This window comes from Bos indicus, chromosome 7 (genome assembly GCF_029378745.1).
Source record: "Bos indicus isolate NIAB-ARS_2022 breed Sahiwal x Tharparkar chromosome 7, NIAB-ARS_B.indTharparkar_mat_pri_1.0, whole genome shotgun sequence".
Lineage (NCBI taxonomy): Eukaryota > Metazoa > Chordata > Mammalia > Artiodactyla > Bovidae > Bos > Bos indicus.
The window spans coordinates 2,586,441-2,608,000 of NC_091766.1; the positions used below are offsets into that span (position 1 = coordinate 2,586,441).

General features: G+C 54.2%; 2 protein-coding genes and 1 long non-coding RNA gene across 4 annotated transcripts; 2 read left to right on the forward strand and 1 right to left on the reverse strand.

Moving 5' to 3' along the window:
* Positions 1–247: 247 nt before the first annotated feature.
* On the reverse strand, positions 248–10,558 carry LOC139184020 (uncharacterized). The gene is made up of 3 exons (XR_011567434.1): positions 10,257–10,558; positions 2,281–6,988; positions 248–1,635 (listed from the first exon to the last, which is right to left on the reverse strand). It is a non-coding gene; the product is annotated as an uncharacterized lncRNA (long non-coding RNA).
* TRIM17 (tripartite motif containing 17) lies at positions 4,672–10,264 on the forward strand. Of its 2 annotated transcripts, XM_070792384.1 has the most exons (6): positions 4,672–5,100; positions 6,319–6,414; positions 6,896–7,126; positions 8,481–8,503; positions 8,594–8,694; positions 8,991–10,263. In XM_070792384.1, the coding sequence occupies exons 1-6, from the start codon at positions 4,672–4,674 to the stop codon at positions 9,536–9,538; spliced, it is 1,428 nt and encodes a 475-aa protein (XP_070648485.1). In that variant the 3' UTR covers positions 9,539–10,263. The 2 variants fall into 2 exon arrangements, with proteins under 2 accessions (XP_070648485.1, XP_070648484.1); XM_070792383.1 differs by having other exon boundaries at positions 8,481–8,694; positions 8,991–10,264.
* A 49-nt stretch (positions 10,559–10,607) lies between the features above and the next one.
* On the forward strand, positions 10,608–19,015 carry TRIM11 (tripartite motif containing 11). Its single transcript, XM_019963293.2, has 6 exons — positions 10,608–11,260; positions 13,398–13,493; positions 13,943–14,173; positions 15,988–16,010; positions 16,095–16,195; positions 16,689–19,015. The coding sequence occupies exons 1-6, from the start codon at positions 10,853–10,855 to the stop codon at positions 17,234–17,236; spliced, it is 1,407 nt and encodes a 468-aa protein (XP_019818852.2). The 5' UTR covers positions 10,608–10,852; the 3' UTR covers positions 17,237–19,015.
* Positions 19,016–21,560: the final 2,545 nt, after the last annotated feature.

Below are 21,560 nucleotides of genomic sequence, written 5' to 3' on the forward strand. Positions count from 1 at the left end.
GAACCACCCAGCACAGCTTCAGGATGGGCAGGAAACCACTGCCCCACATGTAATCTCGAATTCCTCTAGAAACCATCAGGTGAGAAGTACGGCTCTCCCAGGTCAGACAGGCCCTGATCTAACTGCAGCTTCATTCCAGTGGGAGACTGAACATCCATATATAAAAAGAAAACTCTGACCCACAATGTGCAGCAGTCCTGTCTTAATCTGCTCTGACTGCTATAACAAAATATGACAGGGCCACTCATGAACCACAAACGTTTATTTCTCACAGTTCTGGAGGCTGGAAGTCCAAGAGCAAGGTACCAACTGATTTGGTGTCTGGCGAGGGCCTACTTCCTGGGTTACAGACATCCATCTTCTTGCTATGTCCTTACCTGATAGAAAGGATAAAGGAGCTCTCTGGGAGAAAGGAGTCTCTTTTCTAAGTGCACTAACCCCATTCATGAGGGCTCCACCCTCCTAACCTAATCAACCTCCCAAAGGCCCCACCTCCCAGGGGCTACATTTCAACATATGAATTTTAGGGGCACACATTCAGTCCATAGTAAAACTGTCCAGGAAGCCAACATACCCTCTACATTAATCAGCCCAGAAAGCCAACCTGCTATCAGTCAGACTTACAGGACATTAGGCTGTTATCTCTAACAACAATCCAGGAACTTCACTTCCCAACAGTTGCTCCAGTTTCCCAGACCCACAAGCCTCCATCAGGGCACACCTAAAACCGTCTCTTTTTCCAAGAGGAAGCACACCACACCATGGACTGACCCTGAATTGCTGCCAAGGGATGGTGCTCATCTCCCTTGTCGCAGAGAGCTATGAGTGAATGCCCTCTGCTTGTTCTCACGGGCTGTTTCCATCTACTTCCACATTGGAAAGAGAATAAGGAGTCTTGTGGGGCAGAAACTGCTTCTTGAAGGATGCATATTCTGTGCTGTTACCTGGATCATTTGAGTCCACGTGTCCTTCTGAGAAGGTGGCATATGGTGCTGCAGCCAGTAGTAGAAGCTCATAAAGCTGCCCCCAGGCTTCCACCAAGCTGCACAGATGATGCTGGGTCATGGTTCACACTCTCCCTGTCTCAGATTCTCAACATTGACCCAAGGGTCTCCAGCTCTGTTGCAGGTTTAATGGTCTTGCTAGTTCTTTAAAAAAAACTTTGGTTCTGTAGCACCTGCAACCACACCTTCACCTGGACACAATATTCTTGGTAAAGACATGTGAGTCTGAATCTGATCACTGTTAGTTCTCAACTTTTGCTGCACATTAATGGGGAAATGTACAACAAAATCTGCTCCCAACCCAGAAAACCACTCACAGAGAAGAGAAAGGGAAAGAAAAAAGAAAAAAACAAGTTTTCTTATTGAATTAGAACAAGAACGCGATGCTGATCCCAAGGGGTGCAGAGATGGAAGGGAACCTCTTCTTTTCCTATGGCTAAGTGAATACAACCTGTTACTTTCATGTCTTCATGATAATGTTGCTAATTTTCTCCTGCAATTATGATCAAAAATGATTTGAAGTTAGATGACAAGGTAGGTCCATATCCTCCCAGGACTCTGAGAAATGATTACATTTCAGAAATGCTCCTAGGTCTTTGAATCGTTCTTGATATATGAGATGGGCCACAGGCTTATTTAGCCAGAAAAAAAAAAAAAAAGAGTTACACACAGTTAACAAGAACAGAGAAAGAAATGTTTTTAAAATCCTGTGATTCTATTTTCTAAATTGAAAGAAACTGTCAGCCCAGACTCACCTTACATGCAGAGCAGGCTCAGGGACTTTCAGGGGATTCTAATCAGCAACCGAGAGCCTGCAGGGGCTTACAGTCCCTGTGGTCGCAAAGAGTCGGACAAGGCTGAACGACTAACACACATATTGCCTCATTCAACTAGCTTTCTGGCCCCCAACCCCACTCGCTGCCCTGAGCCTTGAACCACTGGACTCTGTCTTGGAAATGTTAGCAGAAATACACACAGTTCAGCCAGCCAGGCGGGGTGCGGAGCCCCGGGAGACCTGGAGCCTCCGGTCGACCAGAGACCCCCTCCATCTCCACCGAAGTGTGCCTGACCCCCGCTGCCCCTTCCGTCCTCACGCCCCTCCCAATATGGGATCCGCTCCCTGCCGCCCCACACGTCTTCCCCTCCGCAGACAACAAGGCTCCCACCACCGTCTATCCCTCCCCCTTCCGCCTGACTACCTAACCCCACACCCTGCCCTGTTTCCGCTCCTTCCCCCGCCCCCTCAGCTCCGGCCAGCTCTGTAAGGGCTCCTTACCCATCAGGAGAATCCTGCCCCCATCCCTAGGCTGCTGACAGCCGCTCGCCAACGAAACCTCCCCGTCCCCAACCTGATTACGGCCCCGCCCCTCGACCTCGGGCTCCTGCTGACGCCACAAAGCCCGAAGCCCGGCGCCCTAGGATTCCCGCCCGGGTAGTTTCCATCGCCCCAAAGCAGGCTTTCCTGGGCTGTGTTTGGAGGGTGCCTGGCGAGGTGCAGCGTGCATCGCTTTACCCCGTAAGTATCACCCCCTTGAGGGAGCCGGCGGGTGGTCACCTTGTGGGTGCTGAGGCTCCGGTTGGGACCCCGTGCACCCTCTGCCCTCGTGGAGCGGCTGTCCCAGCTTTGAAGGTGGTTGTAAACTGGAACCAGTTCAGTTCAGTTCAGTTCAGGCCTCCCTGTCCATCACCATCTCCCAGAGGTCACTCAAACTCAGGTCCATTGAGTGGGTGATGCCATCCAGCCATCTCATCCTCTGTCGTCCCCTTTTCCTCCTGCCCCCAATCCCTTCCAGCATCAGAGTCTTTTCCAGTGAGCCAACTCTTCACATGATGTGGCCAAAGTACTGGAGTTTGAGCTTTAGCGTCATTCCTTCCAAAGAACACCCAGGACTGATCTCCTTTAGAATGGACTGGTTGGATCTCCTTGCAGTCCAAGGGACTCTCAAGAGTCTTCTCCAACACCACAGTTCAAAAGCATCAATTCTTCAGCACTCAGCTTTCTTCACAGTCCAACTCTCACATCCATACATGACTACTGGAAAAACCATAGCTTTGACTGGAACCAGAGGAGCCAGCTATTTTAGCCCTGCATTTACAGAGTAACATTCCAGGGTCAAGGAAGGCCTGTCCGCCATTACTGGCCCAGAGCCCTTGGATGGCTTCCCCCAGAACCTGAGCCAGAGCCTAGTGCCCAGACTGCCCCACTCTCACCCAGCTTCTGCTGGGTGGGCAGCAGTCGGGACGAAGGGCAGCTGAGAGCAGAGGGAGAGACTCACGCCAAAGGCTCTTCCCAGAGACAAAGTGAACCAACGTCAGGGATTCAGGAATCTGCAGAATCCAGCCGCCATAGTTGCAGACTGCATAGAAGGGAACCTGGACAGTGCTTGCATTAATAATTCAGAAATGATGTTTAAATCCACTCTAAGTCAGCCCTAACCACCACCCTGTGAAGTACATCCAGGATTGGATCTCCACTGTATCAAGTCATGGCTATTACAACCCCAGAGTGTGTGTGTATGTGTGTTTGTGTTCAGATGTTGGTGCATGTGTCCAGGTGCCTCTGCATGTGCCTTTGTGTGTGTGTGCCAGTGTGTAAACATGCATGCACGTGTACATGTGTGTTCCTGGGTATGTGTGTGAGCATGTGTGCGTGTAAATGGCCCTCCTTTATCTTTTCTGCACTGCTCCTTGTCAAGGAAAATCAGAGCTGGATGGTACAGGGGTAAAAACAGGTTTTATTTGGGACTATTGAAATAGGAAGAAAGATATTAGCATAGAAACTGGGGTTCTATATAGAACTAGACCTTCTATATAGAATTGTGAAGTTCAGTTCTGAATACAGCATGGGCCAGTGGGGATTTTTAAGGAGTAGGGTAGGGCCAGTTACAAGAAGTTACTAGGAGGAAACATCTTAGTAGCAGGGAGTGGTGGTCGGGGCGGGGGGTCTGGTTAAACCCACCTAGTGGGATTTCTTCTAAACTTGAACAGCGTAGAGACCGACGTGTAAGTCCAAGGCTTGGTTGGAAAATTCTGGAGCCTGAGCAAGTGCTGGTTAAAGAGAAAAACTTTGTCAACCCTGCTCCCTAATGAGAGAGATGTTTCCTCTTAAACTCCCTTTTGCCTTTGTTCTGCGGAGTTCTGTTAAAGAGAAACCTATGTGCTTGTTAAAACGGTAAGCAAGACTATTCAAGATTGTCGCAGTGTCATCTCTGAATGCAGCTGAGACAGCTGCAGATCTGTAGCCAAGGAGCGGAGTGATGGTGGTCAGTGATGGAAAATCACCCAGAGGTGCCATAAGGACGGGGCTTATTGCTAAACAGGCCTAAGAGGATTCTTGCTTAAGGAGGGTCAAGGACATCAATTCATTATAGGTGGGGGATGAGGAACTAGATCACATATCACAGCTGGAGTACTGTGAAACCGGGTGGGGCCAGCCAAAGACAGGCCTACAGCTCAGGGGAAGCTGGCTGGGGTTTGCTGAAGGACAGGGTCTTTGTCAGCTTCCAGAGAGACATTTGTGCCCTTTATTGAAGGTGAGTCATGGTACCCTAAAACCCCACCAGGTTCAGACTCCCATCTTCAAAAGGAGGCCAAGAGAGTGCCACTGAAGAGCTCAGGGCTGCAGGCAGAGGATGTGGCAGGACACTCTATTCCTTCCCCAGGCGCCATGGATGCTGTGGAACTTGCCAGAAAGCTGCAGGAGGAGGCCACGTGCTCCATCTGTCTTGACTACTTCACAGACCCCGTGATGACCACCTGTGGTCACAATTTCTGCCGAGAGTGCATCCAGCTGACCTGGGAGAAGGCCAGAGGCCAGAAAAAGAGGAGAAAGCGGAAGGGCTCCTTTCCCTGCCCTGAGTGCCGCGAGCTGTCCCCCCAGAGGAACCTGCGGCCCAACCGTCTGCTGACCAAGGTGGCCGAGATGGTGCGGCAGCACCCCAGTCCCCAGAGCAGGGACCTGTGCCAGGTACACCGAGAGTTGCTCAAACTCTTCTGTGAGGATGACCAGAGGCCCATCTGCATCATCTGCAGGGAGTCCCAGGAACACCGGCCCCACAGGGTGGTCCCTATCGAGGAGGCCGTGCAAGAGTACAAGGTGGGTCCTGGCTAGGGGCCAGAACAGGGGACAAGGGTGCCCAAGTATGCGCACATGTCAAGGACGGTATTAGCAGAGAACGGCTGCTGTAACAAACAGCCCCATATGCAGGCCCACACGGTGGAAGTGTTCCTTTACTCCAGAACAGAGCAGGTTGGGGGCCATGCCATCTCGGTGTCACCTCTATGATTATGCAGGAGTCCAGATTGACCAAGTCCCCACCCAGCCCCATCCACATTCCCTGGTCCTTGTGCAGCCATCGGGGTGGGCAAACCAGGCAACCCCCTGACAGGCAGGGGGAGGGGAGCCTTTTCCCTCCATCCACCTGAGGCTCTGTGGCTGGGGGCCCATGAATTAGATTGAGCAAAGACAAATTGAAGAGAAAGGCAAACCATTTACTAACATATGTCTGCTATGCCAGTCACTTGGGAGAGACTGCAACAACAGTTTAAAAAAAAAAAAGTCAATTAGAACTTGGGCATCTTAACAAAGAACAGTACATTTGGAGAAAAGCAACAGGACAAAGGTAAAGGTTGCAGGCTCCCAAGGGTGGCAGACTGTGGGAAGGTGTCTCAGTAACAGAATTCCACAGACTGGGTGGCTTATAAGCAGCAATGTATTGCTCACAGTTGGAGGCTGACGTCAGAGATGAGCACACTCAGGTGAGAGTCCCTTTCTGGCGCACACACGGCCAGCATCTCGCTGTCCTCTCTCGGGTCTCTTTTATAACGGCACTAATCCCATCCATGTGGGTCCCACTGTCATGACCTCGTCGCCTCTCAAAGGCCCCACCTCTGCCGTCACATGGGGAGTTAGGGCTTCCATATATGACTTTGGGTGTCGGAGGGACACAAACATTCAGGTGACAGCAGAAATATATATAGGGAGAAAGTAAAGGAAGATAGGGGGTTTTTGTGTAGGTTCATCTTGACACCAACTTACCGTCTTCTTTGTGGGCACAAACTATCCCCAGTGAGGTGCTTCTGGTCAGATAATGGGAGCCCCTGGAAAGCATCTTTCTGCATCTGTTGATTCTTAATTGCCTCCAGCTCAAAATAATCCTTCTGCCAAAGGGACAGATTTTGGGGTGGCATATTTCCATCCCTTGCACCCCATTAGGATGGTTCAGGGTGGTTCTGCTTCAGAGGGCACTGTCTGGATGTGGGGCATGCGGGGGGCCCACTGACCCCCAAATCCCGTGGTTTGGGTGCACCACAGTTGAAGCTGGAGGAGGACATGGAGCATCTTCGAGAGGAGATGATGAAGACGGAAAAGCTGCAAGCCAAGGAGGAACACACCTTGGCCGAGTGGCAGGTAGGTACCAGGGCCACCACACACAGCAGCCAGGCAGGGCGGGGAAGGCCCAGCCAGGCCCCCACAGGCCTCCCGACCTGTGAAGCCCCTTGAGGGGGAAATCACTGTCCTGTGTGGATGAGAACACAGGACCCCAGAAAGGCAATGGTTTTCACAGAGTTCCTGCCAAATCAGGACTGAGAACGGTGCCCTCAGCACAGGCTGGCCATTTGAAAGATGCAGCGAGCAAGAGCGCACAGGCACTTGGATGTTGCCATTTGGGGCTTGGAGTAAAATTATGCCCCAGTGACATTCAGGGGGGCCTCTGTGTGATCCCTGGCTTCCAGCCTTGCTTGGCTGGTTTTCTGTGGGTCACTGGGATCCAGGGGAGATGTGCCATTGTTGCCAGAGCAGCCCTTCCAAGCTGGTGTGAAAGCAGGCACCAGGGGTGGTAGGGCCCTGGGTGGGGCTCACCTCCAGGAGCCCACCCACCCCCACACAGGAGAAGGTGAAGGAGCGGAGGGAGCGCATCATGGTCGAGTTTGAGAAGATGGGCCTCTTCCTGATGGAGGAGAAGCAGCGCCTGCTCCAGGCCCTGAAAAAGGAGGAGGAGGAGACAGTGGCAAAGCTGCAGGAGAGCACAGCCTCACTGAAGCAGCAGAGTCACTCCTTAGAGAGGCTGCTCCTGCAGCTGGAGGACAGAAATGAGCACACACCGCTCCAGATGCTGCAGGTGAGATGGCACGCCTGTGTACCTGGCTGGGGGGGTGGGTGGGTGGATGGGGACTTGAGCTCTGGGTCAGGTACAGTCAGGGTGGGCTGACCTGAGGCAACAGATTCAGGCCAACGGGGAAGGCTCTGTCTCAGTCAGCTCAGGCTGTGTAACAAACACCACAGGTCGGGTGGTTTAAACAACACACATTTCTTTCTCACACTCCTGAAGGCTGAAAGTCTGAGCGCAAGTTGTGGGCACAGTTGGCTTCTCCTGGGACCTCTCCTTGGCTTGTGAGCCATATTCTCCCTGTGTCCTCACATAGTCATTCCTCTGTATACAATCTATGCCCTGATAGCCTCCTCTTATGAAGATATCGTCAGACTGGATTGCAGCTCACCCTAATGATCTGATTTTATCATAATCACATCTTTAAGGCCTTATCTCCATATACACTCATACTGAGGTGCTTCGGGGTTTGAGCTCCACAATAGATGAATCTGGGGAGGGAGCCAATTCAGCCCACGACAGGCTTCAGTCCTACTGGGCTGTGTTCATCTCCTTCATAGCCCAGGGATGTGGCTTGAGGGCAGCTGTTGTCCACACAAGGATGCAGGGCACGGGCATATTGGCCCCAGAGAGGCACTGGTGACTTCACAGGCAAGAGCAAGTCACACGATCGCACCTGCCAGCTGTGGAAGTAGGGAGAGGGTACAGCTGGCCTACCAGGGATGGGCCTGCACACTGAGGTCCTGGAAGGGGCAGTTTATACTGGCTGAAAAGGGGGTAACTGGTTCAAGTGTGCAGAGCGAGGGGCTCCACAGCAATAAAACACATTTCACATTGCGAGTCATTATACACATATTCACAGGAATGTGTTTATACAACTGAAGCAAATGCCACACGCAGGGTATCTAGATCTCCCAGGATGCCTGGGTCAGTCAGTTTATATGCCTGTTATCCCAGCATCCTGTGGGTTTTGTTGCCAATAAGTATCCTGGTGTTGACAACAGATTATACACTCTGTCTACCTTTGGGAGAATACTTTGCCTTATATCAAAATGTAATCTATTTGCAACCCACTAAACTGACTCCTGATCCACTCAAGGCCCGAGGCCCACAGAGGCTTTCATGGTGTGTCATGAGCTGGACAGCTTCCCTGGGTCCTCATTCATTGTGATGGGGAAGAGGAGGCCCAGGAAAGTTAGATAAATGATACTGTGCATAGCCAAGACAGGATTACTCTGTAGAAACTGGAAATGGGGCCATGGCAACACATAAAGCCCCTCTAGCTCTTCTGGCCAAATGTCAACATGGGGTGCTTGGGAACACCACAGACCCTGCCAGTCTCTGCTTTCTTCCATGTCTTTTGAAGGATATGAAAGGCCTCCTCAGCAGGTACGTACCATCTGCAGTGGGGGTGGTGATGGGCGCAGGGAGGACTGTTAGTGTGGCTGGAGGGAACAGTGAGACCTGTATCCACTGGAGGAAGAGCAGCCTGAGTGTGCAGTACCCAGAGGCTACCTCCATCATGCTGAAGACCATCTGTAGGGTCCCAGGGCAGATAGAGGTCCTCAAGAGTTTCCAAGGTAAGTGGGGGCCCAGGGGCTCTTGGCAATGCCCCACCCTGCTCTCAGCCACTCAAAGCAAGAGCCACCAACAGGAGAGGGGTTCCCCAAATGGTACCCCAGCCCCATCTCCTTGGCACTGCCAATACCCACAGCTGGGGTATAGGATCATGCAGTTAACTCCAGGTTCACGGCTGAACTCAGCCAAAGGGAGGCCTGGGTGGGGGTTAGGAGGAACGGCCCCTGCTAGGGCCTTGCCCTCCCCACACTGACCCTGAAAGGCCCCCCTCTCCCCTCTACCCTGGGCCTGTCTCCAGAGGATGTGGTGCCCGACCCCTCCACGGCATACCCCTACCTCCTCTTGTATGAGAGCCGCCAGAGGCGCTACCTGAGCACCCCGATGGATGGCACACCCTGTGGCAAGGACAGGTTCCTCGCCTATCCCTGTGCGGTTGGCCAAGAGATCTACTCCTCAGGGAGGCACTACTGGGAGGTGGGCATGAACCTCACCGGTGATGCACTGTGGGCCCTGGGCGTGTGCAGGGACAATGTGAGCCGGAGGAACAGGGTCCCCAAGTCCCCAGAAAATGGGTTCTGGGTGGTGCAGCTATGCAAGGGAAAGAGGTACGCACCTGCCGCGTTTCCCCCAACTCCCGTCACACTGGCCGAGCCTCCGAGCCACATGGGCATCTTCCTGGATTTTGAAGCTGGAGAGCTGGCCTTCTACAATGCGAACGATGGGTCCCACCTGCATAGCTACACTCAGCCTGCCTTCCCTGGCCCCCTGCAGCCCTTCTTCTGCCTTGGGGCCCCCAAATCAGGCCAGATGGTCATCTCTACAGTGACTCTGTGGGTGAAGGGATAGGGGCGCAGGCTGGTGGAGCCTGGGCAACCCTCCTTTCTCCAGAAGGTGAGGTGGTCCCACTCAGCAAGGCCCACCTGCCCAGCTTATCGTGATGAGGCATTTGCAAGCCATCGGCTGTGCAGGCTGGTTTTACAAAGTGGAAATATAATCATGATTAAAGCACTTAAACACTAAGAGTCAATATTTAGATGCTTCATACAGAAAACTTTCATACTGGATCAGTTTCTAAATATATACAGGCATACGTACAAGGCACAGTGTGCTGTGGTTTTCTTTAGCCATGTCCCCTACTCTCCACTTAGAGATATTGCCATTCTCTGGGGGCTCAGTGGTTTAGGTTTTTATATGTAGAGCCAAGGCCTCAAGTGTCTACCTTCTTTGTCCTCAGCAAATTCCATATCTGGGTCCTTCACAGGGGGGAAATGAAAAAGTGAAGGGACTTTTCAAGCTGAATTCCTACAAGCCTCAGAGCTGCCCACCTTTGCTGTAGCGGCAAAATTCAGAGAAGGATCAGACAGGGTCCCTTCCTTTAACTCACTCTCCACTGCCCATCCTACCCCCGTGGATGCGTGATTGCAGACGCATTAACAAGTGGGGAACAGTGGCCAGAACCCCAGAATTCTGGCCAATGTACTCTGACCCCCAACAAGGCCAGTAGTCCCAGTGGGCCGAGCCCCCGACACCTTAAGTTCTGATCGTTCCCAGCCCGGGGACTTACGAGGACCCAGGAGCGCACGGGGAACGACGTGGGGCTTCCCGACACAACCTCGGCTTCCCCTTGTCCTCGCCGCCTCTGCGCATTGCGGAGAGCCCAGCGCCCGTGCGGAGCGGCCCCGGCCGCTAAACCTCACGTTCCCCGAGGTCCGAGGGAGACAGCAGGTACCGCAAAGCCGCAGCACCCTAGAGGCAGCCACGAACTCGCGCACAGGTGGCGGCGGCGACGCAAGGTCAGTGGGTGAGCAGCCTCCAGTTGGGTGCCGCTGGAGGCCGCGTGACAGACCACGGCCAATCCGGAGCTACAGTGGGTGGTTCCAGAAGGGAAGAAAGCTGCTTCCTGCTTCCGCTGCTGCTGAGTGTACCTTCCTGCTTGCAAACGGGATCCCTAGGCCCTACCTTCCTGGAGTCGCCGCGTCTCGGAGCCGCACACTCCTCATCCTCGGAATCGAGAGGCCTCGGACCCCGGAGACCCTGCGCCCAGAAGCTCCCCGAATCCCCTGGTGCCCTGTACCGCGCGTCCCCAACCCCTCCCCAGAGTCCCGGCAGCGGCCGCCCGACCCGGCGGAGAACGCGGCCCTCGTCCGTTCCATCGGGGCCATGGCCGCACCCGACCTGTCGACCAACCTCCAAGAGGAGGCCACCTGCGCCATCTGCCTCGACTACTTCACGGATCCAGTGATGACCGACTGCGGCCACAACTTCTGCCGCGAGTGCATCCGGCGCTGCTGGGGCCAGCCCGAGGGCCCGTACGCCTGCCCCGAGTGCCGCGAGCTGTTCCCTCAGAGGAACCTGCGACCCAACCGCCCGCTCGCCAAGATGGCCGAGATGGCGCGGCGCCTGCACCCACCGTCGCCTGTTCCGCAGGGAGTGTGCGCAGCGCACCGCGAGCCGCTGGCCGCCTTCTGCGGCGACGAGCTGCGCCTTCTGTGCGCGGCCTGCGAGCGTTCAGGGGAGCACTGGGCGCACCGTGTGCGCCCGCTGCAGGACGCGGCCGAAGACCTTAAGGTGTGGGCAGGCCCCGGGCAGAGCACGGCTTGGTAGGAGATCGCCGCGGCGCGGGTGGGGGGCCCGGGCCTGGATGGGGCGCAGCCTGCCCCGGGTCTTGTGGGTGTGTAAGAGGGGTGCAGCCTGTCCCAAACCAGCATCCTAGGGGGTTGAGGCACCGCCCACCAGTGAGGCGCTGGCCTAGGAACCTGGGCGGGGAGGGGACGAGCTTTCTGAAGTCTAGGTCCTAAAGAGGCTGTGGGAGGGCTGTCCGGGTAGGGGACTGGGCAGTTTGACCATTGGCAGAGACGGAGCCGAGAGTAGGAGAAAAGTGGGGAGGGAACCTGAGAGGTGGCTGGTCCCAGATGGACGTGCATGGATGTGGACTCTTGAGTTCTCAGAGGCTGGTGGGCAGAGTAGGTTGTGGGGCCCACGCCAGAGCTGACGTTCTGATTAGGCCAGATGGGAAGGCAGCCAGGAAGCTGCTGGAGAGCCCCAGGCTGGGATCAACGTAGGATGGAGCCATTGCTCTGGGAGCCAGAGCCCACCAGTGTTTGGATACTCTGCCAGCAGACAAGGCAGCCCTGCTGTGAGCCCAGGCAGAGAGGCCTTGTTTCTCTGTTATGGAAATGTATTTCTTAAAATCCAAACTTAACACCAGCACTCTCCTCTGCTAAGATGCTCAGGACAAACACTTACCTGGCCAGCTGCCTGCTACCTCCCTGGTCTGTGGGTCGGTTTGCTTCTGAAACCCAAAGTATAAAGTCTGTGGGTGATACCTTTCAAACTTTTTGACTGTGATTTTCATTTCTCTTTGTGGCCAGTGCTATCTGCTGCTGAGGTGCCTCGAGTACACAGTTTAGTCCGCGTTAGGATTGCTGTTCTGTCACTATCATAGAATAAACTTCAGGACAACAGAATAAACCTGTACCAAGCCCACATCACTGGACTTGTGCTCACACGTTCTTGTGGTTTTTTTCGCTCACTTTGAGGCGTAGTATGCACACTTGAACACCCACTCCTTATATCAGTCTGGCAGATTTGCACTCCTGTCGCTGAGGATCCTGGTCAGGGTGTGGATAGTGACCGGAAGAGCAGAGAACGACCAGTAGTTCTCTAGAGGCCTCTTCCAGCTGACCTGATAAAGTCTGCCATGGTAGCCCTTGACCCTCCCTGTCCCAGGGGAGGAAAAGCCTTTTTCTCTAGCATATCACGTTCTGTAACTCAGGCTTGCAAATTAGAGTGACAGAAGAGATCAATAGGTGGAAAGGTGGACTCACCTCAGTATCGGCAGCTTGCCTCTGGGTGATGAGTGCTCTCCCCTTCCTGGTAAAGGGTAGGCACCTTTGTCTTGGAAAATGCTGAAAGGAGGAGAGCAGAGAGCTCTGCTGTTTGTCAGTCATCTCAGCTCTAAATACTGTAGGTACCATCGTGTCATCTTCTGGGATGTCATGACCCAATCCCCTTCCCTGTTCTGGTGCTTGCTTTTAGTGCTGGGGAAGGTGCCCCGCAGAGGGCTCTGGCGGGTATCTGCACAGCCCGGAAGCCCTGACTACAAAGGGCAGCCTCTCGGGGCCCTGGCGTGTCTAGAACATGGATAGAACAGTAGAAACCCCACGAGCACCGCCATGGTCTCTCTTGTGATAGTCGTTTAGGCCTTATGGCCTAAAGGTGCTGAACGTGTCCTAAACAGGGTTGAAGGCAATGTCAGGCCTAGGCCTGAAATCAGGGCCAAGGAACCGGATACAAATGTAGCCCGTCCCGCCGTGTGTTCCAACCAGCTGAAATCCAGCAAGCCCAGTCCAGGCAGAGAGACGTGACGGGGTTTGGAAGAAAGAAGGTGGTGATGCAGTGAAAATGGTTGTGGGAAAGTTGCCCTGAGCTGAGGGAGGCATGGGAACCACAGAAGAAAGGAGATTCAGCCAAAAGGCAGTAGCAGGAGAGCCACGCTCGTGAGGGCAGTGGTGGAAGGGCCACAGCAGTTAGAGGGCGTCTCCTGGCAAGTTTGGGACTCACCGTGTCCCAGACCCATGTTTCCGCTACTGGTCCCTGCCAGCTGCGTTCAGGCTTAGCTGGAGTCGAGCAGGTGGGAGCAGGTATAAGAGCCAGCCTGGGGGCCTGGCCTGGCTGGAGTCACTCTGGCCTCACCTCCCTGCAGAGCAAGCTGGAGAAATCCCTGGAGCATCTGCGGAAGCAAATGGAGGATGCGCTGCTGTTCCAGGCCCAAGCGGAGGAGACCTGCTCCCTGTGGCAGGCAGGTGGCCAGGCGCCCAATGTGGGCAGGGGTGGGGGGCAGGAGGGCCCCACCACAGGGCTCTGCTGTTAACAGTCAGCCTCACGCTGCTCCTCAGGCAGCACTCTTGCTCCAGACCCCGTGTATAACCCAACTCTGCGTGGGTGTGCCACCTGGGGATGGGTGTCAGGGAGGGCCAGGCATGGGGGGTCCCAGGTGGGGAGGTGTGGGGAGGGATGGGTGTGGGGGCCATCCCAGATTGTGGCCTTGAGGGTTGGGGAAATGGAAATTGGGAATGCATTGGGTGGTAAGGTTGGGATTTGGGGGGATACTAAGTCCCCCTGGATTTGTTGAGTGCCCCTGGTGGTGCAGTGCTTTGGGGTCAGGAAGGAGTGGGTGTGGGGGAACCCCAGATGGATTAGTGAGGCTCCAGGTCCCAGGCCCTCAGCCATCCTCCCTGGCCCCCACAGAAGATGGTGGAGACCCAGCGGCAGAATGTACTGACCGAGTTTGAGAGGCTGCGCCGTCTGCTCGTGGAGGAGGAGCAGCTGCTGCTGCAGAGGCTGGAAGAGGAGGAGCTGGAGGTGCTGCCCCCCTTGAGGGAGAGTGCGGCCCGCCTTGGACAGCAGAGCGCCCAGCTGGCCGAGCTGATCACCGAGCTGGAGGGCCGCTGCCAGCTGCCTGCACTGGGGCTGCTGCAGGTGAGCTGGCACCCGTACTGGGAGTGGGCGTGTGGGGTCTTGGGGGAAGGCCAGGCATGGGAAGGGAGAGCCGGAGAGTGGGGGAAGCATTGTGCAGAGAAAACCGACTACCTTGATGCTTGCCTGGACCTCCCAGGTCAATAGCTAGTCACCTTCCTGTGAAACATGCAGAGTAGACTGCAGTGCTGAGCTGCATGAACTGCTATTAGTGCCTGTCCTGGGAGGCCTCCTGGAGACTGGCCAGGCCACAGGATGGCTGGCATTCCAGGATCCAGAGCCACTGGGTCACCACCACCGAGCTCTCTGAAGGTTTGGGCCCACTGGGCTGAGAGGAATAGCCAGCAGGTCTCCCACTGTGATTCCTGCATGGGCCCAGTGCTGCCCCTGAGAGTCTGCTGGACTCCTGGCCCCAGCAATTTGTGCCCTCGGGTGGGAGTGAGGACACTGCATGTGCAGTCCAGGGGGCTTCCTGCAGGAGGTGACCCTCCTTGGAGCTTCAGAGCTGAGTGAACCTTTAAGGACCAGCTTCAGGCTGCACCCCTGGGGCTAAAACATTCCTTTGGCCTGTGCTGAGCCAACAAGTGATTTTTCAGCCTGGGAAGCAGGAAGAATCCTGGGCAAGTGTGTGGCGGGGGTTGAGGGAAGTCAGCAGAGGTCAGTGAAGTGGGGCTGGGGCAGGCAGCTGGGGATAATAGGGAGCAGCCCTCAAAGGTGAGTGAGTGGTGCTGGAAAAGCTGCAGGAAGCAGAGGTTCTAGAGGGAGGAGAGATTGGTCCAGGAAGTAAGATGAGAACCGCAGATTTATATGAAATGCAATGTGGGGTCTCAGTTGAGATCTCTCAGTGAGGGACTGACCTCAGCTGGCTTGGCTGCATTTCCTGTCCTTCACTCCCTGCTGCCTGTTCCTTACTACCCCATCTGCCCCCCACTGCTCACCACTGCTCCCCTACCTTCCCAAGTGCTCACATCTCCTGGCCTTTGTCATCCTCTTGGTTCCCTGGTCACCTGGCTGGCTGGCTGGCTGCAGAAAAGATGCCCCCCATTCTCCCCCCTACCCCCCGCCTCAACCCCAGAGCTTCCCTTTGCCTGTGCTGGGGGAAGAGCAGCTCTGGATAGCACCGTGTTTACTGAGGCGTGGAGGAGGTCGGGTGGGCTGACCCTTGGCCTGCAGTGTTGGTCAGGAGGCCTGCTGCAGGGAGCGCCTTGGACTTGGGGGGCACAATCGGTTTGTGACACTTAAACTGTCCTCACATATCATCACAAGAGAGAGGAGCATCCAGGCAGAGAGGCCTTTCCAGGAAGGTCAGCTGTGAGTGGGGACTGAGGGATGGCAGCGGTGCAGGCCAGGCTGGAGCTCCAGTAGGACAGGGGGCAGATGAGACCACAGACACCAGTCCACCAGCTGCCTATCTCCTGGGGCGCAGAAAGTGCTCGGCTGATAGAGGCATGGCTCCGGGCTAAGGTGGAGACAGCCTTCAACCCCTGGAGGGTGGGACTCCACCCCACCCCACCCCACCCCACCTCTCCTGGCACCCAGGGGTGCCTAGGGCTCTGTGGGTAAGGGGGCTGGCAGCCACATCCCCTGTGCCCTCCAGGCATGTGAAGGGGATGCAGCCGGGTCTGCAGGGCTGGACGCGCCCAGAGCAGCTCTGCAGTGACCTCATGCCTGATTCAGGACAGCTCCAGGGTGGTTTCCCACCACATGAGTGTGTGCCCACGCAGGAGGTTTGGGAGCACTCTGGTGCAGGGCCAGGCCAGGGTGAGGGCAGGCCCGAGACAGGAGACGGGTGCTGACGCCGTGTGTCTCTCCCACAGGACATCAGGGACACACTCCGCAGGTAGGAGCTTCGGCCTCTCCCCAGGGAGGGGGGCAGGGTTCAGGCGGGCCCCCCGCAGGGGTGACGTCTGCACTGCCCCTCTAGAGTCCAGGACGTGAAGCTGCAGCCTCCCGAGGTGGTGCCTATGGAGATGAGGACCGTGTGCAGGGTCCCTGGGCTGGTGGAGGCCTTGCGGAGGTTCCGAGGTGAGTGCCGTGCACAGGCCGGGGGGTCCCGCCTGCTGTTTCCAGATCAGAGACGGTGCCAGTCCTGAGCTTCTGCTGGTGGTCTGGGGTAGAACAGCACGCAAGCTCCCGGTTCATGGATGAGAAACTAAGAGGGATCGAGGCCCTTGGGCAGATGAGATAGCAGGTCAGGTCCAAACTTTTCACTGATATATTTAGGAAGAGCAGAAATCCCAGGGCACTGTGTGGACCCCAGGCTTGGGGAGCCTGCTGCGCTGGAACACACAGACAGAAAGCACTCAGGATTTTCTTCTGTCCTCTAAAGGAGGGTGAATCACAAGGAAGCATGAACTACTTTCTAGAATGTTCCAAGATACAACTCAAAGTGGTTGCATAATCTTTTTGAGTGGGAGAAGGGGTGTGGTCGGTTTGTGGTCAGTCACAAGCTGTGATTGTAGGGCTGTAGGGATCTGATGCAGACAGCTGGGAGGGTTGACCGCTGCTCTGTCTGCAGGGGACATGACCCTGGATCCTGACACAGCCAACCCTGAGTTGGTGCTGTCCGAGGACCGGAGGAGCGTGCGGCGTGGGGACCTGCGGCAGGCCCTGCCCGACAGCCCGGAGCGGTTCGACCCTGGGCCTTGTGTGCTGGGCCGGGAGCCCCTGACCTCGGGCCGCCACTACTGGGAGGTGGAGGTGGGGGAGCGGGCCAGCTGGGCCCTGGGTGTCTGCAGAGAGAACGCCAACCGCAAGGAGAAGGGCGAGCTGTTTGCTGGCAACGGCTTCTGGATCCTGGTGTTCCTGGGAAGCTACTACAACTCCTCCGAGCGAGCTTTTGCCCCTCTCCGAGACCCACCCCGGCGCGTGGGCATCTTTCTGGACTACGAGGCTGGACACCTGTCCTTCTACAGTGCCAATGATGGGTCGCTCTTGTATACCTTTCCTGAGACGCCCTTCTCGGGGACCCTGCGGGCCCTCTTCTCTCCTCTGTCTAGCAGCCCGACCCCTATGACCATCTGCAGGCTGAAAGGCGGGCCCGGGGATGGGCTGGCTCCCCAGTGAGCAGGCCTCTCGCGCCCCTTGTCCTGCCTTCTGAGTCTGCGAGATGCTTGGAAAACCCGAGGGGACGGTGCTTGGCCTCTGAGCTATGGAAAGCATCCATAGTGCCACTCAGATCGAGGAGCAAACTGAACTCTGTCACTGCCACTCCCAGGAAGCCATGGGTGAGTGTGTGCAGGCTGGGCTGTCCTCCCCCCGGGACCCTGCAAGGTCATCAGGTGCTGAGACCCCATTCACCAGTGCATCACACCACAGTCCTTGGCGGAGCCCTGAGCCTGGGGCCCTGGTAGCTCTGGTTCCAGGAGCCTCGGCAGCCTGCCCTGCCCAGCTGCAGTCTGAGGTGAGACGAGAGCCTGTAGAATTTACTCAGCCTGCAGTGTGAGCCCCCCGGACCCTTACCCCTTAAGAAAGCTACTATCCTGTGAGACTGCTTGGCCAAGAGGTGGTTCAAAGCCCACCAACCTGACTTGGGGTCTGGTCCAAACTGCTAGGGAAGTCTGTGGTTTTCTCCGATTAACTGGGGGTGCAGCAGAGTCCTCAGGTGACAGGTGATGTGGAAAGTGAGTCACCAAATAAAGGGGTTGATTAACTAGGACACGCAGACGTCCTCAAATCCCCCTGAGTGTGGCCCACCCAGGGCTTCTGGAAAAAGGTCCTTCCCTGGTCCCCAGTGCAGAGGTTCGGTTCTGGGAGTTGTAAGTGCGTGGAAGTGAGTGTGAAGCTCCACAGTTTCCACCTGAGTGGCACTGAGAAGAGCAGGCTGGCCTTGCCCTCTCAAGTGTGTCTCCTCAGTGACCGTGGGGCCATCCCTGAACTCAGAACCCAGAGTAGCACTCCTGCCTGGGGGCGGGGGTGAGGCCACAGAGAACCCTGGCTTACAGAATCCAGGGTTCGTTTTTGCTTTAAGTTTTGACACTTCTTCACCCTTCTCAAGAAGGTGTGATACAGTGTCTCTGCACCCCTCAATTTTGATTAATTGTAAGGGCCACTCTCATAGTAAATAAACCATTTACCATTCTCGTAGTAAATAAACTCACAGTTGTCCTTAAGGTTGGAGAGTGGGGAAATCCTCCAGAGAGCCCACCCTCGGGGAGGGATACGGAAGCAGGATGCTCACTGGCCAAGTCAGGGATGCAGCTGCTGCCCACACAAGCACAGCAACTCCCAGATACCCTCTCCATGTTCTTTGACTCAGCATGTGTGTTTATGTCCTGCGGGTACTGTGGGGATTTTTTCCTTTTTACAGATAACCTGATAAACATTTCCTACATTCCACTGTGTTCAATAGCCAGTACTTTTTCATTTACTTATTTACTTACTCATTCTCCCATTCTTGGGCTTTGTGACTATTATACACCACTTCTGAATATCTATAACAGCAGTTCCTTCAAATTACATACAATAGGGGGAAGTATTTTCCCAGTTGAGTCAGGGGTCTGGCCATTTTTTTGTTTTTGGTTAAAAATTATTCCCATATCATTTCCCAAGTAACCGGGCCCACTGCTTCATTTCCTCCTGGAAATCTGAGCATATTATTTGGTTCCTGCCTGGAGAACGATTCGGATTTTAAGGTTTAGGACTTCAGCAATGGCTTTTGGAAACCTAGTCTGCGTAACAGCCTCGTGGGTTTAATGAATGAGCATAGAACTGCTGTCAGGACACTTCTGGCTTTGGCTTTCGAACAAAGCTGAACACAAGTGTGGGGGAGGAAAAATCATTTTCCCCCAACCCTTCTGAGTTCTTGGCTGAGACCTTTAAATAAAAAATAACAGAAAAACAAAAGTTTATTGACTCGTATGCCTCAGGTATGCATAGAAGAAGTCCCAGGAAAATGAGTGCCTTAGAACAGCAGCTTAGATCTCTGGCTTAGATACAACTTCAACAAAGAACAATGTTTATGGAGAAGTGACAAGACAGGGAAAGCAGCCTTAGGCTTCCAGGGGTGGCAAAACGTGCAAGTAAACCGACGGTAGCTAAGGCTAGTTAGTATGCTTTGTTACATGTAGATCCCGTCCCCTCAGTCTCTAAACTGATAGGATCTGGAGTCTCCAAATCTTTCCTGTGGAGGGGGGACAGAGATACCTCTGAAAATGTATGTTCTGCTTTTAAAAGGGGAAAGGCAGGGACCTTATATTTGCTTCTTAAACACCAACAACTCAAAATAATTGTTACCAAACCAAACTTGGGTTGGCTTGCCAATGAGCAGTAAAGCCAGTCCACTAACCCTGGGTATGCAGTATTTATTGTAAAGGCACCAATACAAGTAGGGCAGGGGTCTCTAAAACCCCAAACTCCCCCTGAAGGGTTTCAGCAAGGCATTTTTAAAGGCCAGGTCGGGGAGGGGGCATCTCAGGGTATGCGATCAGCTCATGCACACAGTTCTCTGGTTGATGGTGAGATAGCAGAGTGGCTAATATTAACCAGTCTTAGGCTCCAGTAGGTCTAGGGGTCCAGATCATCAAGTAGTTTCTTCCATCTGTGAAAACAATTCAGGGATTGTGCATCAGTTACTGTTATTTGTCTACTTCAGAGAGGAACCACAGCAGAGGGGGAAGGGTCTGTCCCGAGAAAGCCCTATAGGATCTGCTTGGTTACATAATCTATGGCAAATGAGAAGTTTTGGGGTGACATTCTGCTACTCTCCAGCAGTTGAGAGGGGGGAAAAATGAGCTTCGCTGACACCTATTGGCAAGCAGACTGATTTTCAGCTTTACAAATGTGCCTGCATCCCAGCGGTGCCACCCAATATTCTAGGCTGAGAGAGACCACAAAGAACATGCAGGCTCATGGACATGACCTGAAACCTAGCGAGTGATGGGTAACAGCCCCTACATGAGCAGTAGAGGTCTACGTTGGCACTAGGAGCTCTTACATTGGCAGTCAGTGCTAGCAGCTGGTGGTTCCCACATTAGCAATAAATGATTTACACCAGCAGTTACCTCCTACACTAGGAGTAGCTGAGGTAAGACTATCAGTTGGTGAGCTCTTACTTGGGTAGTCAGTGAGCATTCTGGAGGAAAATAAAGCTGGATGAATGTAGAGTAAGCCAGGGCAGTGTAGCATGCGTCAGCCATTCCTGGGGCTTCAAAACAACCATAAGGACTGCCTTGTTAGCTGCTAAGTCATGCCCAACTCTTGTGATCCAACGAACTAGCCTGCCAGGCTCCTCTGTCCATGAGGTTTCCCAGGCAACAATATTGGAGAGGGTTGCCACTTCCTTCTCCAGGGGATCTTCCTGACCAGGGATCAAACCTGTGTCTCCTGCATTGGCAGGTAAATTCTTTACCAGTGAGCCACCAGGGAACCCCAAGTATTGCCTAGCACCCCTCTTCCCACATGACTCAGCAGGACAATGGGAAAACAGGGAAAAAGTGAAGATAAGCATTTGGGGGTGAAAGTGAAAGTGTTATTTGCTCAGTCGTGTCTGGCTCTTTATGACCCCATAAACTGTAGCTCACTAGTCTCCTCTGTCCATGGAATTCTCCAGGCAAGAATACTGGAGTGGATTGCTATTTCATTGTCCAGGGGGTTTTCCCTACCCAGGGATCGAACCCAGGTCAGGTCAGTGCTGAAAAGCAAATATTCAGGATGGCGTGGTGGAGACCTCAGAAGTTGGAGGAAGTAGCTACTACAATACTAAAGGCATTAGTAAGTAGTCATGTATGGATGTGAGAGTTGGACCATAAAGAAAGCTGAGCGGTGAAAAATTGATGCTTTTGAACTGTAGTTTTGGAGAAGACTCTTGAGAGTCCCTTGGACAACAAGATCAAACCAGTCAATCCTAAAGGATCAGTCCTGAATATTCATTGGAAGGACTGATGCTGAAGCTGAAGCTCCGATACTTTGTCCACCTGATGTGAAGAACTGACTTATTAGAAAAGACCCTGATGCTGGGAAAGATTTGAGGGCAGGAGGAGAAGGGGACGACAGAGGATGAGATGGTTGGATGACATCACCGACTCAATGGACTTGAGTTTGATCAAGCTTCGGGAGTTGGTGATGGACAGGGAAGCCTGGGGTGCTGCAGTCCATGGGGTCGCAAAGAGTCAGACATGACTGAGCGACTGAACAACAACAGTTGCTTTACACTGCTGTCATCAGTTTCTGTTGGACTGCAAAGGGAATCAGCCATACATATACATACATATGTTCCTTCTTGGATTCCCATCCCATTGAGGTCACCACAGAGCACCGGGTAGAGTTCCCTGTGCTATACAGTCGGTTCTCATTAGTGATCTGTTTTATACGTAATACTGTATATATATCAATCCCAATGTCCCAATTCATCCTACTCCACCTTTCCTCGGTATCCATAGGTTGTTCTCTA

Bases quoted from the DNA above. Each gene is read 5' to 3' on its own strand.
- TRIM17 (XM_070792383.1), top strand. From the start codon at position 4,672: ATGGATGCTGTGGAACTTGCCAGAAAGCTGCAGGAGGAGGCCACGTGC. The intron at 5,101-6,318 runs GTGGGTCCTGGC...GGTGCACCACAG, and splicing joins AGGCCGTGCAAGAGTACAAG to TTGAAGCTGGAGGAGGACAT. The intron at 7,127-8,480 runs GTGAGATGGCAC...TGTCTTTTGAAG, and splicing joins CACCGCTCCAGATGCTGCAG to GATATGAAAGGCCTCCTCAG.
- TRIM11 (XM_019963293.2), top strand. From the start codon at position 10,853: ATGGCCGCACCCGACCTGTCGACCAACCTCCAAGAGGAGGCCACCTGC. The intron at 13,494-13,942 runs GCAGGTGGCCAG...TGGCCCCCACAG, and splicing joins AGACCTGCTCCCTGTGGCAG to AAGATGGTGGAGACCCAGCG. The intron at 16,011-16,094 runs GTAGGAGCTTCG...CTGCCCCTCTAG, and splicing joins ATCAGGGACACACTCCGCAG to AGTCCAGGACGTGAAGCTGC.